Source organism: Manis javanica, chromosome 10, assembly GCF_040802235.1.
Source record: "Manis javanica isolate MJ-LG chromosome 10, MJ_LKY, whole genome shotgun sequence".
Lineage (NCBI taxonomy): Eukaryota > Metazoa > Chordata > Mammalia > Pholidota > Manidae > Manis > Manis javanica.
Window position 1 is genome coordinate 28,071,168 of NC_133165.1, and position 17,891 is coordinate 28,089,058.

General features: G+C 41.8%; 1 protein-coding gene across 11 annotated transcripts in view; it reads left to right on the forward strand.

Annotated features, from left to right (window-relative positions):
* Positions 1–17,891, forward strand: part of SDK1 (sidekick cell adhesion molecule 1) — a 1,045,458-nt gene that overhangs the window by 848,198 nt on the left and 179,369 nt on the right. For all 11 annotated transcript variants that reach the window (XR_012122096.1, XR_012122097.1, XR_012122095.1 and 8 more), the window contains one exon: positions 954–1,135. Coding sequence is in view for 7 of the 11 variants with exons in the window: in XM_037008170.2 (XP_036864065.1) it covers positions 954–1,135 (182 nt within the window). In the remaining 4 variants the exon portion in view is untranslated. The remainder of the gene's footprint in view (positions 1–953; positions 1,136–17,891) is intronic.

The window sequence follows — 17,891 nt, forward strand, 5'->3', positions numbered from 1 at the left end:
TTGAACCAGGGAACCTGATGAACTTCTATAAATGGAATCATGGACAAACATTTGCTCCTCAAAATAATGCTTTAAAAATTCTTTCACAGCACAAATAGCAATTTCCTAATTTATATGTTTCAAAGTCCAGAATCACATATATCACTTTTAAAAATAAATACAACCTTAAATATGTCTCTTTTTTTGGTGAGTTATTCTGCTTAGTCTACATTTCCTTGTTTGTTTGTTTTTAGCTGAGGTAAATTCATATGTTAGTTTCAGGTGTACACCATCATAATTCGCTTTTTGTATGTACACAAAGTGATCAGCACAGTAAGCCTGGGTACCACCTGCCACCATGCGGTTACCCCTCCACCCATGTCCCCTGCCCCCCAGTAAGTGAAGGGCATGCTACACAGACACCCTGAAAGTTCCCCTAAAATGCAGTTTATCATGCTTAGCATCAGACTAGTGTTTTAGAAGTGTGAACACCTCTTAAAGCCTCTCATTCTGGGACCTACGTGAGTGAATCTAGAATTCCTAAATGGAAAGAGGGTGGGGAGCTTTCCAGAGACTGAGAGGCAATGAACTGCCTGCTTCTCTATTTCTCCCCACATTTCAGAGTCTTGGGAGGAAAATATTGTTCAAACTGATTTATAGCAACACCCTGACAGAAATCATGTCTGGAATTTGTACTAAAGTCACTGTACTGTCTAGATAAGCTACCCTTAAAAAGCTATAATTTTCCTTTAACTGTAAATGGTTGAAATATCATTGTGTTTTGCCCAGAGCTTATAATCATTGTGAAATTCAGTTATAACTTTTTGAATGGTTGCATTAGGAAGTAGAGTTGTCTGGAGCTGACCTGTTAGTGTTCCTCTTGTTTATTTACTTCCACTTTTCTCTAACCACATAGACTAACTGCCAGTAAACCCAGTTTCTGGTTGAAGCCATTTCTCCACACTCTGATGCAGGTACCGCCTGGCTGGGCTGCCTGGAGAGTACCAGCAGAGGAACATCAGTAGCCCAGAGGTCACCTACTGCCTGGTGACAGAGCTGATTATCTGGACACAGTATGAAATACAGGTGGCAGCTTACAACGGGGCTGGCCTGGGCGTCTTCAGCAGGGCAGTGACTGAGTACACCTTACAAGGAGGTAAGCTTGCTTTCCCAAGGGGTGGCTGGATCTTTCTAAAGAGCCAGATTTGCAGAGTTTGAGTAGAGCATGTTGACATAAAAAGAGAGGATTCAATCCCCTAGGGAGCAATTAGAAGGACAGTCATCACATATTTAATGTCTCCATCTATTCTGAAACTGTAGCAACACTGTAGATGGGAAACAAGTATGTTTTTTCTGGTTCTAAGGACAGGAAGTATCTCCATACATCCTTTAACTAGTCCTCCTGTTCTTGAAATGGTCTGTGGAATTGACTTTTTCTAAGGGGAATAATAGTATTTTTTGTAGTAAAGCTGGCCTTGGAGTCCTATGTGATACTGTGAATATTTTTCAAAGAGAATTATTATTTAGAATTTTGTTTTTAGGGACATAGTATGGTTATTGGTAATAGAATTTGCAACTTGTTTGTTTTCTTTTTCAGTTACACAAGTAAATAATTTACTATATCAGTAAAAACTCCTCCCCATACCTGGACACCAAAAGGGCCAGGCAGAATGTCATAAAGCTTAATGGGTCTTAGATTCCTGTGCAGAGGCCCAGCCCCATCACGTTAAGGCTCTCTGTGACCTCTGACTCCTCCACTGTTTCCTGGAAGACCCAGGTCTTGGCCCCAGGAAGAGCTGGGCTTTCAGAAACACTCTCATGTCCACATCCCATGGCCACTGTGCTCAGCAGCACTAAACAGACCCTCTCCTGGTGCAACTGCACATAACCCACAGCAGCCCAAAGCCTTGCCCACGGAAGCAATTTCTCCACAAAATCTAAAACCCTTTTTTCATTCAGCAGTTTTACCCTCTCCTGACTCACAGGTGTGATTTTTATTTCCTTAAGCATTTTTATTGCCACCAGGCCTTGACCTTTTTCAAATGATAAGGCTTCTAACTGCCTACTTCTCTCCCCAAATCATGCCTGAGACCTAATGTTCCTTGATATTACATGCTGTTATAATCATCCCTTATTGATTGGCTGTCTGTTGTCATCCATAAGTCCATAAAACCTCCTTTATAAATTAAGTGCCATCAGTTCTGCCTTCACAGTGACTAGGAGGAATTTAAAATGCAAGGCAACCAGGAAGGAACTGCTCATCTGTATGTAATTCTTGATTAGTCATTGGAAAATGAAAATAGTGGAAAACCTGGATAGCATTTGCTGTAATTAGTCTATTTAAGAAAATAACAATAAATTTAGAAACACTTAAAATGACCCCTATTGCTATTAACAGTCCCCTATTACTACTAAGTATGACTGCTCCATTTTACTGTGGGTTCCCCTGGGGGCAGAGGAACACAGGCCCCCACCTAACTGAGAAGGGCCTTGAGGCTTTGGAGTTTGACGTTTATTCAGTTGGCACTGGGAGCCATTAAAGCCTTAGGACTGTGAGTGATGTGACTGGAAGACGGGGTCTGTGAGTGGGCATGCAGGAAGGGGAGGGGAGCCGGTGGCTGCAGCAAGTCCAGAGACAGAGGTGAAGGGTGCGGGGATGAGCACCCCCTAGTTCTGATGCTGGCAATGGAAAGGGCCAGGGACATTGTTTGGGTGGGCTGGGTGCCCTGCCACAACTTGTCAAAGGAAGGCAGTTGCGCCCCACAGCCCTCACCAGACATGCCCTGTGCAGTAGGCCTGGGCCCAGCCCCTCCCTCAGATGGCTGCAGGATGTTGGATAGAACAGGGCAAGGATTATTTGTACCCATTTATGCACAAGGAGACAGGACGTTCACTAGCTAGAATTTAGCGGGTCTGCAGTCACATGGCTAACTAACAGCAGAGCCAACTCCAGTACCTGGTCTTGTGAGTCAAGACCACTATTATCTGGGGACATCATCAGTGTCTGTTAGTGGGACTTAAGAAGAGATTTCAGCCTGACTGGCGTTGGCCTGGCCACCTGGAGCAGCCTGCCAGGGCGGGGGCCCTGTGGAGATGGTGGCTGAGCTGTGGACTCCCAGCTTTGTATCAAGCCGTCTTCTGGATGGAGAAACTTAAGCTCGGTGGAAGAACTTGTTTTCTTCATATAGATGAGAACCTGACTTACGTTAGCTCTTGGTGCAAATATGGTTCATAATCTCTCTTTTTTTAACTATTTCTGAGCAAATATTTCTAAATGGTGCCATGTGTGCCATTTTCCCATCTGTATTTTTCAGCCATGCCATCTTGCCTTCACCTGGGTGCTGGATGGCTGGTGTGGGTGTCCACAGCCCTGAGTCCTTCCCCAGGGGCATTCACGTGCTCACTACGAGGCATTTCTTCTTGGCATCTCAAAGACTGCCTTATACGTACTCAATGGCAGTCTTCTGTTCCCCTCTTAACCTCAGTGTGGGCCCACTGAGGAGGTAGCCTTTGTCTCTGTGCCTGCTTTAGACTTCCTGTGTGCCCTGGGTGGTTGTGACACCCCTGGGAGAATTATTCCTGCACAGTCATTTCATGCCCAGCTTCCAGACCCTTCCCTCCACCTAACCCATACCATCCCTTAGTCACTGGACAGAGTGGTTTGTGAGCTCCTCTGAGACTCACTGCAAGTACCTACCCTTACCCTTCTTCATTTGAAAGATGTGTCTAAGCCCAGGACAAATCAGGTGAGCACCTTGTTGACCACGGTGTTGCAATGCTGTCCCTGGGGCTTGGCCTTGGTGCTGACTCCAAGTTGGGTGTGGCACCTGGCAGGTGTCAGGAGGGGTGTGTGGCCAGGGAGGCAGGCAGCCCACAGTGCAGGTATATGCACATGGTGCCCAGGCATTCCTGCTTCTCCCAGCTGAACCTCAGGGAGCAAGCATGCTAATGTGTCCTTGAATCTATATCCCACTCAAGAGAGGGCAGAAACAGGAGAGGATTTGACACAAGGTCGGCAAGCATGGGGGAGTGTGAGGCAGACAGATACTGCCCAGGTCTGGAGTGGATGACTTAATAAAGTGGATAAATGCAGCCTGATTAGACAGTGATACATTAGTAAGAAAAATGGCAGCAAGCAGGGGCCGTCATTTAGGGAAACAGTTGTGGAGGCTGGACACTTGTGGCATATCTTCACACGTGGCATGTATACATGCACACAGAGACACACAGGTACACACACACACACAGAATCACAGGCACAGTTATGCACACAGAGACACACACATAAAAACACAGACACAGATACGAACATGTACATACATATAGACAGACACACACAGACATTTTTCTATGCATGACTCCCAGAAATGAGCCTTTCCTGGGTGTCCCCCAAGACTGACTCTTCATATTTACTACTTATCTACCTTCAGGTTAAGCTTAACCTCAGTGTTTTCATTTGTAAAATCATGGCATTCATATATGTCCTGACTACTGTGTGGGTGGTTGTGAAGAGGAGCAAAACAGTCCATGTGAAAAAGCTTTGAAAATGCCATTATATAAACAATCCTGTGTTGTCTCTATTCCTCTTTCTACTGCGAGTATGACCAGTATTCACTATGGTATTTGAATATTTCTATGGTAGTGGCGGTTGCACAGAAAGAAATATGGGCTCAGTCTTTCTGCTAATAGTAAAATCAAGAACACAGACATTCAAGAATTGATTTGAGCACCTCCTGTATGCAATACTTTTCAAAGGGTTGTGGCACCAAGAGTGAAGAAGATGCCAGTCACATGTCAATCCTGAGGACCTGAAGCCTTGCCTGGGAGGAAAGACGAACATTTGTGAAACAAGAGCAAGAACTGGAAAAGAAGCCAGCCTCCTTTACATGTGGTCACTTCCCATTTATCCACGAGATACACACGCAGACACATCTTCCAGAGCACACATTTGTGGTGTAAAGAGTACTTTCTGCAAGGAAGCTCCTGAAGGAAAATACGGTTTTCTCACCATGAGTTCAACACAGTATGATATTGATCCCTGAAGCAAATTAAACCCACTATTCATTCACTCAGAGGATTATGCCATTGACATGAAGGCCATCCCTGAAAAGGGGCTTTTTGGGATCAACGTTGTAGGACAGTATCAGAGGAGTAAGTATGCAGTGTTGATTGGGAGCAGTGTCCTGCTGCTAGAAACAGACCCAGAATAATGGTAGCTTAAATAAAATGAGGTGTGTTTTCATCTTTCTCACACAGAAGAGCAGGCAGTGGGTCACAGTGGAAGCTCCATGCTCACCCGAGCATGAGGCTCATTCTTTTTCCTTTGCCATCTTCAGCATTTGCCTCACAGCCACAAGCTGGATACTACGATACCAACTGTCATGTCTACTTTCTAGAAGGAGGAAGGCACAAGGGTGTGCCTCATGGCCAAGTATGCATGTATGCCCACCTACAAAAAACTTTCTTAGAAGTCGCATCACTGCTGACTTACACTTAGAATCCATGGAGTAACTCTGTGCCACAGAGCCTGGAGAGGTGATCTTTCAGTGGATGTACACTTCTGTTCATTGTTAAGGAAGGAAAGGGGAAACAGTGCAGGGCAGCTAGCAGTCTTTGTCTCTCTTTCCATGGCAGCTCCTGCTGAAGAGTCAAACCCAGAAGATAACCGATTTCTTGACTGAAATTGCGTGAATCTGTCTCCCAACCTGCTGCATACAGAGTGCCACGTGATCCTCTGTAACCTCGCGCGGCACGATGAGCAGAAACCGCAAGCCCTCAGCTCCGCTGTGCCCCTCCCCTCAGACCTAAGCTCAGGGGGGCTGTGGGGGCAAAAGCTGAACATGCTCCTTGTTCTTGAAATGCCCACAGCTATTAGTTGTTGAAACAGCCTAGAGGACTGAGTTGGTCCTTGAAACTGAAAAGGGAACAATTAAAATGGCTGTGTATTAAAGGGACAAAGAACAACTCATAAAATTAATTAATTGTCAACCTAATTTGGAAAATTATTGGAAGGTATATAAACATAATTCTGGAGCTATGGGAAAAGCAGGGAAGACTCAGCCTCAGGAAGAAGAAGGCTTCAGTCCAACCAGCCTAATTTTCCCTTCTCCCTCCAGCCACCTGGCAAGCTTGGTCCATCAGGGGAAATGAGATGTAATTTATCTTGACTTTAATAAGGCTCTTTGGATTTTGCTCCCCTTGAGAAGGTATCGGAATGCTGGGGAATGCTGGGGAGCTCCCGCTGCTGTTAGGTGGGTGTGTGATGTGTCAGACAGTCATTTTCGAAGAGGACTTATAAACTATGCAGGCTGCCCTGGAGGGGGCAGAGGGGGTGCGCTCAGGGCCTGCAGGCGCCAGCAGCAGGAACCGAGGACAGAAAGCAGCTTGTCGTGGGGAAAGGCAGCATCCTCCACTCTGGGAACGCACATTTACGGTGTCAAGCATATTTTCTTCAAGGAAGCTCCTGAAAGAAGATAAGCAAGTCATTCCCACCATGAGTTCAACACCATGCGATAGTGATCGCTGCAGCACCTTGAACCCACTGTCCACTTGTGACACAACCAATTCTCCTTTCCGCCCTGTTTATCACTGAGGCATATTAAACATGTCTGCTCTGTCTGCTTAGGCTCCTTGTGAGTTCTCAGCATGGAGAACACCCTGGGCTCACAGGGATTCTGTGATATGGACTTTCCCACTTCCCAGACTTTTCATGTCCCCAGACCCCATTATCTTTTCCTCCAACCCCATTTAACAGGTTTTATTAGCAGTGCCTCCACTCTAGGCATATTAAAATATGACACCTTAACTCACAAACTGAGCAGCAGGACTCTAATACAGCTCCGACCAAGTGATCGTTCAAGGGGTCACAGTTGCTGTGGCCTAAAATCCCAACACACATGGAACTTTTCACTTGCTTGTCAAATTTCCATTACAATTACCCAAAATGAAATGGAGAATAACTTAAATTTACTCAAGAATTTCCTTGAAAATGCTTCCAGAAATCAATATGCTTTTGGTTTCAAGTAGAAAAAGCCATAGAGTAGAAGTTCTGCATAACTAAGTGCCCAGTATAATTACAAGCATTTTTCTTCCTGCCAATGTCTACTTCAGCAACTTTCTAATCGCTTAGTAGGGGAGGGAAAGTACTGTAGTCACGTGAAGCAATCAGGTTCAAACCTGATGCTGATACAGTGTTTGGTCCCAAATTCAGTTTTTCTTAAAAATTGTTCAACTAACTATGGAAGACACATGGAGAAATGGGACCACGGAGCTCAGGTGAGCCTGAGTGTGGAATCCTACGCACTATTAGGGTATAAAACACAACGATGGCTACATCCTAAAATAAGCCATTGTGAATCAGCACACTTGTATCCATTTCTTAAATGTATCCACTGAGATGTGGATGTTGGTTGTTCTGTAAGGAGTCCAAAGACAAATTATGCTATAAATCATCATTCTGAGCACACCAAGGTTTTAATTTTTTCTTTTATTTTTCTTTATCATTTTTCTTCTTGTAACAGGTATTTTTGTGCTATAATGATTTATTCTAGTTTCAGAACATTACCTTCTAATAAAAGAGAAATATTTCATATTTAAACAGAGATGGAAAAAACATTTGGTTATCCACATTTCTAAAACATTAGTAAAAGCTCTTAAATGTTCACTTGGGCTTTGAAAGGTTTTCTAAAGTAAGGATTATAAATGAACACTCTGTTTGCAAGCTCAATTCCTGCCTCCTCTTGGGAAATTCTCAATGTGGTATAAATGACATTGCACAAAAGATTTGTTTCTCAATCCTTCAGACTCTCTAGACTTTAGGCTGTGCCAGCAGAACAGGATAATGTTCAAAATTCTCCCAGCATTACCTAAAGCTCTAAGTAAGAACAAAATGGTGTGGGATGTTCCATTAGGTGCAGCTTTATTTGCTCTCTTAAAACTTTCAGAAAAGGCAAGGACAGGAAACTAGCAATTTTGGCAAGCCACCCTACACCAGTGTCCATCGTCCAGTTTCCATTGTCCTCTGTCATGCAGTTGGCTTGGCTGCCCCCCAGGCATGTGAGTGAAGGATCACTGCCCCTATTCTGCAGAGAGAAAGATGGAAGCTCAGAGAGGTGACTGACTCTACCAAGGTCACATAACTAGAAAATTCTAGAAAATGCTGAAGTTTATGTTTTCTTTTCTCATTCTTCATATGTCAAACATGGACAAAGATTATCTCCAAACTTGCAGTACAGCTCATATGTGGAATAGAAAAGAAGTGAGATCTCATCTTACAGCAGGGGTGGTATAGTAGATTGTGGACATTTTTTACTGCAATCCACATAGTAAATCTATTTTACATTGAAACCCAACACACACACACACACACACACACACACACACACACACACACACACACACACACTCACACCTGAAAACAAAAGGTTCATGGAAGAATAGTCACCCTTCCCGGATATGGTGCTTCTGACATTTTCTATTCTACTCCCATTCTCTTCTCTTCTTTCATTCTGTAACAAATGTGGGCTGTGGCCACTAAGTTGATTTCTGGGTCTTCTAATGTATTTGTGACCTGCAGTTTGAAAAACACTGAATTTGAGAAATACAGCATCTTTGATTCACCTGAACTGATATCCCTTTCAGAAAAGGCTTCCATTGGCCTGTAGAACAACACATCACGGTCAGGACCAAATAAAACTTCCCAAGGGAAATACCACTAATGGCAAAATAAAATGCCAAACAGGAGTGTGAACAGGAACCCTGGCCTAGGCACAGAGCTAATCTCTAGGGGCAGAGGAGGGTTCCGGCATGAGTTTATATGCAGACAATCTTGAGAGAAAGGAGGGATTCCCAGGATAAGACTTACCTTTCAGCTTCCTCTAAAAGACACCAGGAAAATTCAAGCAATCTTAAATTACTGTGACCAGCACATTATTTGTGATATGCAGACCAGTCTTCCCTGCAAGCCTGGGAAGTCTTTGAGGGCAGGAGCTGACTGATTAATCTTATTTAAATCAGTATCCCCAGAGTCCAGCACAATGCCTGACACATAAATAAACAAAGCAGAAATAGATGTCTGATTAAAGATGGACACTAACTGTTCCTATTTCAATTTCCATTGCTGCAGCAATTCAAACTCCATATTCAGCACAATGCCCTACCTTCTCTCCTGACTTATCTCCTTGCCTTAGAAGCTCCAAGGAAAACCCAGTGTCTGCTTGCTTTGCCCCCAGACATTTTACCTCTCTAGCCTAAAAAGCTGATTTCAAATGCTTTCTCCTCAATGCTTGGCAAATAAACAATTGGGAAAAATAATCTCAGAAAGGGACAAAACTTTTAAAGTATTTTCTTATGCAGGCCATTAAAAAAGATACTCAAGCTTATTTGCCTAAGATTTGTTATCCTAATAATATGTTAGAAATGTTTACTGCAGTGGGAACACTCAGGTGTATCAAAACTATAAGAACCATAGCAACACAACTCAGCCATAGCCTATAACGATCTGGAATTAACGATAACACCCAACACACAAATTGTAATATATCCATCCATGCGGCAGTGTGTAGCCAGCAATTCTTCCAAATAATGCACTTGCTTCTCCCCTATTTGAGAGGCATATACATTTAATTCTGTGGGATTATCTGGAGAGGTAGATGCCCATGAATCCCCACTAAGTTCTAGACAGACACGTCAGTCCATAATATTTGAAGTCATATACTTAAGGATAATGAAAAGCAGAGTGTGCAACTGCGGCAAAGAGATGTAGACCCACATGCCCTTCCGTAGTGTGGAGCTGCTGCCGGGAGCAGCTGCCCAGCTAGCAGCCCCAGTTCCAACAAACAGAATGTGAGCAGAAGCGGGGAGCCTCTTCTAGGCAAGGTGGTCCCAGTGGCCACATGCCAGGCTGCTGGCCAGCTGGGAAAACTGATATTGCCCTTGAGGGTAATGAGATAAAATGTTATTGTGATGAAACCATGAGATTTCCCTGTTTCTCTGTAACGAATAAGGTGGGTAGAGAGAAATGGTCACATTAGAATATACAGATGTTGGATGGCATACTATAATTTCATTCTGTGCTAAATTTAGCCAGTTTTATAGCATTATCAGTGGGCTACTTAGCACCTGTAGTTTGGATTTGCATCAGTCTGATGGGGGTAATAAGCAGGATGCATAAGTCAACCATTCCATAAGTCTTCCTACCAGAGGCCTGGGTCCCCATGTCCCCCTTGTCCCCTGAGGCCCCATGAATCTCTCTGCTGGCATTTCACAGTGTCATCTTACCCATTTTATCTGATATGTTGTGAACCTCCAAAATATCACATAGCTCCATGGTCAGCACAGTTTCTTTTGATTAACTATTATTTTAAACTGATTCTGCTACTTATGTAGATTGAAGAGCAGATGAATTATAATGAGAGACCAGGATTTACTGCAGGGTATTGCAAAGAAGCTTTACAGAATCTGCATCATAATGGTTGAATACTTGCATGAAATATAAAAAATAAAAACAACTTGGTTTCTCTCTTCAGCTGCAGAGAATGGCTCCGGACAAGTGCCTGCCCTGCATCATCTCAGACCCTATGGGCTGTAAATAGCAGTAGACATTCCTGATAGGAAAGGTGGAAGAGAGGCTGTGGGGACAAAAGTGCGGTTTTCTGCCACCCACTTAATTAGGCTCCAATGAGAGTGAAAGTGACAACAAAGGGAATAAAGGAGGAGGAAGGAAGGAAAGAGAAAATCAGAAAGAGAGAAACTAGAGCAGTGGTTCTCAAGTCTGGTCTCTGGCTCAGCAGCAGAACCTGTTAGAAATGCAAGTTCTCAGGCCCCAGCCTAGCCCTGCTGAATCAGCAGCTCTTGGGGCGGCTTCCCACTTGTGTCTCAGCAAGTCCTCTGAGTGGTTCCTGTGCGTGGCTGGTTTGGGAGGTTGGGTAGAAGAGTGTGTAACCCTACGAACACCGCCATCCTGTGATAGAGGAGGATGTGCCCTGAGGGTCAGTCCCATCTACCGGAGAAAAGTAACAGTGCACGTGAACCACGGCACATGACAGGCGAGATTGACACGAGTGCTGGGATGTAGATGTAGCTGTGCCTCTCAGCACACGCCTCACCGTGTGTTTAGAAACCCTGAGGGTGGGTGGGAGGCTGCAGTCTTCCTTAAATAAAGGTCATGACTTGACAAAGAAAGGAAGATATGGTAATGATCAACTGGCAACTTCAGAGGAGTTAGCTGTATGGACCACGGGCAACCAATGGAAATACATGAGAGTTCAGAGGAGATTAGAATCTCAGAACAGCTTCTTCTCCATATTCATGCCTCCAACATTCAGAAAATGAGGCAACGGTGGCCACTCTTACTTCAAGTCCAACAGCCAGATAATTTTTCAGTAATCTCTCTCTTCTGCTTTTGATCTGTTTCCCTGTCCAGGTTAATGGCACTAGTTTGTGAGTTTCTATAAGAAGGGATGGATTTCATCTCAGAAAGGAAAGGAAGAGCATTCAACAGAAGCTCTGTGGAAAAATGAGGGACAGAGATGCACTGGCGAAGCCGTGAAACACTCGATAGGGAGCAAGAGAAGATTCTCTAGAAAGAGAAGAAACCTGGCCCTCTCCTCCTCAGAAACAGTTACTAGGAGGCACCCTTGGCCACACAGAACAGCAACATCCGACCACACATTTCCTTTTGAGGGAGGGTCACTGAGCTGAGAGGGCCAAATACCATATTCATTCTGCAGCTTGATTTCTCTCATTCATTCATTTTTTTGTTAATTCACCCAGTAAGCACCGATTGTGGCTAAGATGGAAAAATAGGGATTGTGTGTTAAAATAATGTGATGGACTCCCAGGGCTTAACTATGCCTGTCAAGAGTGTACATTAGTTGACTGACTACCACTTGCAGGGTGGCTCCAGTTGCAAAGCCCATCATCCTTCTGAGCTTTTCTTGGTCACTGTCAGTGACTTGGACAGAAGGGAGATAACACACCTGTCAAGTCTGTGGGTGTACAGCTGAAAGGAGTAATTCACATTCTCTACCCCCAGATTGGAAATAAAAAATAAATGGCTCTGTTAGACTGAAGTCTAGTTGAAACATAAAAGGGATAAACCAAAAATACTACATTTACATATATATAACCAATCATGTGACATAGGATGGGAGGCATAATTTGCCAAAAGTTACCACAAAAAAACTTGGGGGGTTTAGTTAAGCACAGATCCAAGGAGAGCCATGATGATAATCTTCATCCCCCTCTCAATGGCACATTTCCAGATCAAGGCTGATTGTAATGCCCCAGAACCAGTTGTGGCTAGATGCCACCTGGAGCATTGATGCCAGCACCGGGACCTCACCAGGCAGGAAGGTGAGAAGATCAAGGCTCCTCAGAGAAGGATAGCGAGAACAGGCTGTGCTCTGTAAATCCCGTTGTATGGGAAATATGGAAGAGGCTGCTCATTTGGCAGTTGTAAAGCCTAACTGGGTACTTTTGTGGTTTTCAGATGTTCTGACAGCTATGTGTGCAAGGAACTGTTCACCCAGGACACAGAGATCAATGTGTAGAAGTTGTGGAAGGAAAGGTTTTAGTTCAGCACAAGGAAAATCCCCATACAGTGTACAGCAGAGGTGCAAACTGCTTGCCCACAGTAGCTGAGGGACGGTCTGTCTGGGGTGCTGTGGGCAGAGCTCTTACATGGGCAGGACAGTGAAGCACACGAGCTCAGAAGCCCTTGCAATGCGTCCTCCAGTTGGCAGAACTCTATCTGGCCATCATCAATATGGCCGTTGGTATGACCCTTGCCTCTCTGAACCTTCGTAGAAAAATTCTTTACCAAAACTGGTTATCACAATTTCATAGAACAGAACTGTGATGTTGAATTGAGTGTATGTATTTGTGTGTGTATGTGTCCGTGCTGAGGCACATTCTCAGATTATAATAATCACCTCCTGTGTTTTCACCTAGCAATTCCAACTCAGACTTACAGATTTGGCTCAGCAACTGTCTTCTCTATAAGACCTTCCTTATAGAAATCATGCTGACCTTCACTGTAGCATTTACTTCATAGAATGTAAATGTCTGCTTCCCCCACTAGATCCTGAGCTCCATGACAGCAAGGACCTTGAACCAAGATTCTTTATGTAAACACAAAGAAAGGACCTGGTTTGATAGCAGAAGTCCACTATTATACATACACACATACATGTGCACACACACATATGCATGCACACATTTGTACACACATTTATGCATACAAATGCACTTTTACATACACACATTCATGTATGTATATACATATATATTAGTATGTCATTATCAGAGATCAAATTGGCTTTTCTGTTTATAAATGAAATCTAAAGCCAAATAAGTCTTTCTTCAAATTATAATAATCCTTACACATTAGATTAGTGCATTTCACTATGTCATCTGTTTGTAGTCTTATATCACAGCATTTCTAGGGAGGAAAGGAGAATAATAATTCATTAACTAATTGCAATATTGCTCATAGTAGGGAACCAATAGATTGTATCAAAAAAAGAGGACGTAGGGACTACATAAATGTATGTGTGTGTGTGTGTGTGTGTGTGTGTATAAACATTACAGCAAAATTACAAACCTTCCTAATTACCAAAACATATATCAAAAAAAGAGAAAATATAGCAGACAACATTGTGAAGCAGGCATGCACATACACCATTACACACATATGTAATTATCTGTAGGTAAGCATATGTAATTATAACATATATGTAACATATGCATGCATATACACAATATGACAGAACTAAAGCCATGTTTATTAATTATATCAGCAAATTTCATGGACTTAATTAGCCTATAAAAATTTAAAGATTTCCAGATTAGCTAGTAAAACAAAGTCTAACACTATGCTGCAAACAAGAAATACCTAAAACCAAGAGATTTAGAAAGGTAAAAAATAAAAGGAGACACCAAAGATACACAGACACACAAATAAAAGAAAGCAGCATTCATAAACTTGATGTCTGACCAGAAGGGCCTTTTGTATGCTAAAATGCACAACTCACAATGAAATAACAGCCATTTAGGTACCTAGGGACACAGTAACACCTTTCATAAAGCAGAAACTTCAGGATATATAAAGAAAACAGAGAGGCACTAATTAAAGGAAAGAGACACTAATTAAAGGAAACTTTAACATGCCTCTCTCAAGTCAAGACAGGTATAAATACAGAGTAAAATAAGTAGAAGTGCAGAATTCCTAAATAACACAATAAATCAGGTAGAACCAACTCTAAACCCCAATAAAAGAGAAGACACCCTTACAAGGGCAAGGGAACATTTATGAAAATTGATTGTATAAGCCACAAAAATCCCAAACAATTCCAAAAGAATGCAAAGTTTGCATCAAAGAAATAGTTACAAGCTTGTTTCACTTTATGAATATAGATGCAAAAATGCTAGAAAATTATGAACAAATTCAACAGCACAAGAAAAAATAGTAGATCATATCCAAGTGGGGTTTATTCCAAGAATGCAGTTTTGACATTTGACAATGTTCAGTACTTCTCCATAGTAAAAATATATAATAAAATAGGAATTCATAGATATTTACTTAATATGGTAAGCAATGTATTTAACTCAGCCCCCAACTCTGTTTTCTCAGTTTACTTAATGGGGAGGCAAAGTGTGAGGAGGAGCGTGGGCTGCCCACAGTCTCCACACTTCAGCATTGCAGTGGGAGTGTTGGCCAAAGCAGTAGACAAAAGAAAGCAATTACAAGCACAAGGCCTGAATAGTAAGTGATAAAACTCTCTCTACCTGCAGATTATAAAATTTGCTCTCTGGAAACTCCAGAAGAGCCAGTGAAGAAACTGCTGAAAATGATAAGAGAATTTATCAGATTTCAAAATTAGCATATGAAAACAAAACATGTCATAAGCACAAACAAAACAAAGCTAGAAGTTATAATCAAAGAGAAGAGCCTGCTTACAATAGTGGAAAAACATTAGAATAGAATAGAAAAGACAGAAAGGAAAGGAAGGAAACCTGGGGATGAATTTAACAAGAAATGGCCAAAACTAGAAGAAAACTACAAACATTTCTGAGAGCCATAAAAGTAGACGTCAACAAACAGACAGCCGTACCACATAGTTGAGTAAGAAGGCTTACCAGCACAGTGTCAGTGCTCTCTACCTTAATTTAGAAATGTCCCATGATCCCAGTAACATAGTGTCAGAATTTGTTTCTCTGGAGCTAGAAAGGTTAAGCTTAAAAGTTCATTCAGAAGAAAAGAAGCACCTCTAGCCAGAAAAACCCTGAAAGAGAAAAGCAATGGGTGTGGACTAGTCCTTCAGGTATTAAAATATTTTATAAAGCTGTGTAGTTAAAGCAGTGTGATATTGGTACATGAATGGAAGATGAATGGAACAGAATAGAAAATCTAGAAACAGACTCAATTACATTGGAAGTTTAGTACACAATTAAAGTGACACTGCAAATGACTAAACAAAGATAAGACTTTTTGATAAGTAATATTGAAATAAATGAATAATTATATGGAAAAGTAATAAGAGTTATTCCCTATGCCATATACCAGGATACATTCCTAGTGGATCCAAGATGCAATATTAAGAACATGAACCTATAGAAGTACTAGATGAAAACATCAGTGAATTTCTCTGTAACCTGGAAGTGGGGAAAACTTCTCTGACTTAAATTCTAGAAGAAATAAATGAAAAAAATGAGAAATTTAGCTACATAAAATGTTTAGAAAGCTAAAATATTCTGTATACAAAAAAAATGCAGTAAGCAAAGGGGAAAAAGATAAATGGGAAATATTTGCAACTTATATCCCAGACAAATGGTTAGTAGCTCTACATTAAGAACTTCTAAAATAGAGAAGGAAAAGACCAACAAGCAAAAGAAAAAGGGGGCAATAAACAGGAACAGAAAATTAACAGAAATGAAGATGGTCCTTAACCCCAAGATGCTCACTTTTGCCCATAGAGAAATACATAGTAAAGCTACACAGAGACACCACTTCTCACCTATCCTTTTGTTAGAAATTTGAAAATTTCCCAATTCTCTGTGATAAGGCTAGAAGCAGGCATACTCATTCCTTGCTACAGGGAACACAACACTGTACAACTGCTAGTTAATTCAATCAGCACATATCAGTGGATGCTACAATTTGTGGCAGAGCATTTGATGAGGAATGGAGTCTCAAAGTACCTCCTAACAAAAAACATATGGATTACAATGGGAAAAAGAATAACTTTCCTGAGGAGAAACCTGGCTGCCAGTGATTAAAGCTAACCTCTCAAGACAGTTAATGATAACCTCTTCAAATATTTGAAAATTACCATTGACAAGAAAGTATTTGCCCAAGTAGGTGGTCACAAACGCCTGAGGATTATTTATTGCTTTCACCCCAGTTAAGCAAAACTTCCTTCTTACTGTTAATAGGAAAGCGGAAAATTCAAATCAAAATTGGTGAGGGACAAATCAAAATTGGTACTGTGGCGTGGATGCTGTGAGAGAGTATAACCTCACCCCTGTGCTCCCCTTTCTGAGGTGTATAGCAGAGTCTGGTCAGGAAGAACATCAGACAAACTCCAACCGAGGCACATAGTACAGAGCAAATTAGCCTGTAATATCCAAAATGTCAAGGTCATGAAAATCAAGAGCAATTGAGGAACCATCCCAGGCAGAAGATGACTAAATAGAGACAAGATAACTACATGCAGAGTACAATCCGAACTGGATCCTGTGGCTCTGACACCCTGGGGGAAATCAGAGAGATTGTGGATTAAATGGCTGTGATGTGTCCAAGGTGATGCCTGCTCTCCGTGGTTGTATTGTAGCCATGTGATGAACGCCCTTGTTTCTGGAGGTGTTGGGTCTGCTATGCTACAGATTCGGGGGGGTCATGGTGCTTACTTTGGTAGCTCACTTTCAAACAGTTTTGAAGAAAGTCTTTATGTAATTTCAAATCCTTTGTAAGTTTGAAATATTTCAAATGAAAATTACCTTTAGCATTTAAAAATGTTTCCAGCTTTTTTCATTTAAAACAAGCAAAAACTAATAGAACTTCTAATGCCAATGGCTAACAAAATTGTATACCCTCTGACAGGCCAACTCTACCCATAGGAATTTATTCCAATGATACACTTGCAAACAAATAGAAACATTAAAAGACACATATTTGAGATTATCCACTACAGCATAACTGGCTGCAGAACCAAAATGTTGATCATTAAGGGGCTGGTTGAATAAACTACGGAGGATGCACATGAAGGAGGTTTAGTGTAACCATATGAAAGGAAGAAGAATATTCCAGACTATTCCTACAGGGAAAAGGGCATAGAAATAGATATTGGGCTTCTCATTGACTTTGAAATCATGTTTATTTTATCTATTCATAATACTATGTTAATTTTAAGACATCCATAAAAGAAATGCTAAAAAAATTGAAGGCAAAATAAAACAAATGCAAATAACTCTATATTGAACTGGTGGCATAACTGAATGGAAAACAATTATTTCAGGTAACTATCAAACATGGTAATTTGACTATATATCCCTACAGGATATACTCTAAGCACAAAACCCAAAACAAAAACTGGAAAAAAAAATAGGTCTAACGCAGTGTCCCCAGTCTGTAGGCGGTGGAGGTATTGGGTCTGCTTCTGAAGGCAATTGTGCGTATGCTGTGCAAGACCGCAAACAAATAGCGTGTTGGTGTCAGGAGGAGCTGAGATTCTGGCAAAGTTGGAACTCTAAATTTGAATTAGGAATATGGTGATTTTATCTTTAGAAATAATAATAATTTATTTTAAAATGCCCTAGAAATAGGAACAAGTCCAGCAGCACTAAGCTTCCCAGGAACCACAAAAATAAACAGGCTTTCTTGAATGAATGGATTCTTCCAGGTCAGGGCAGGC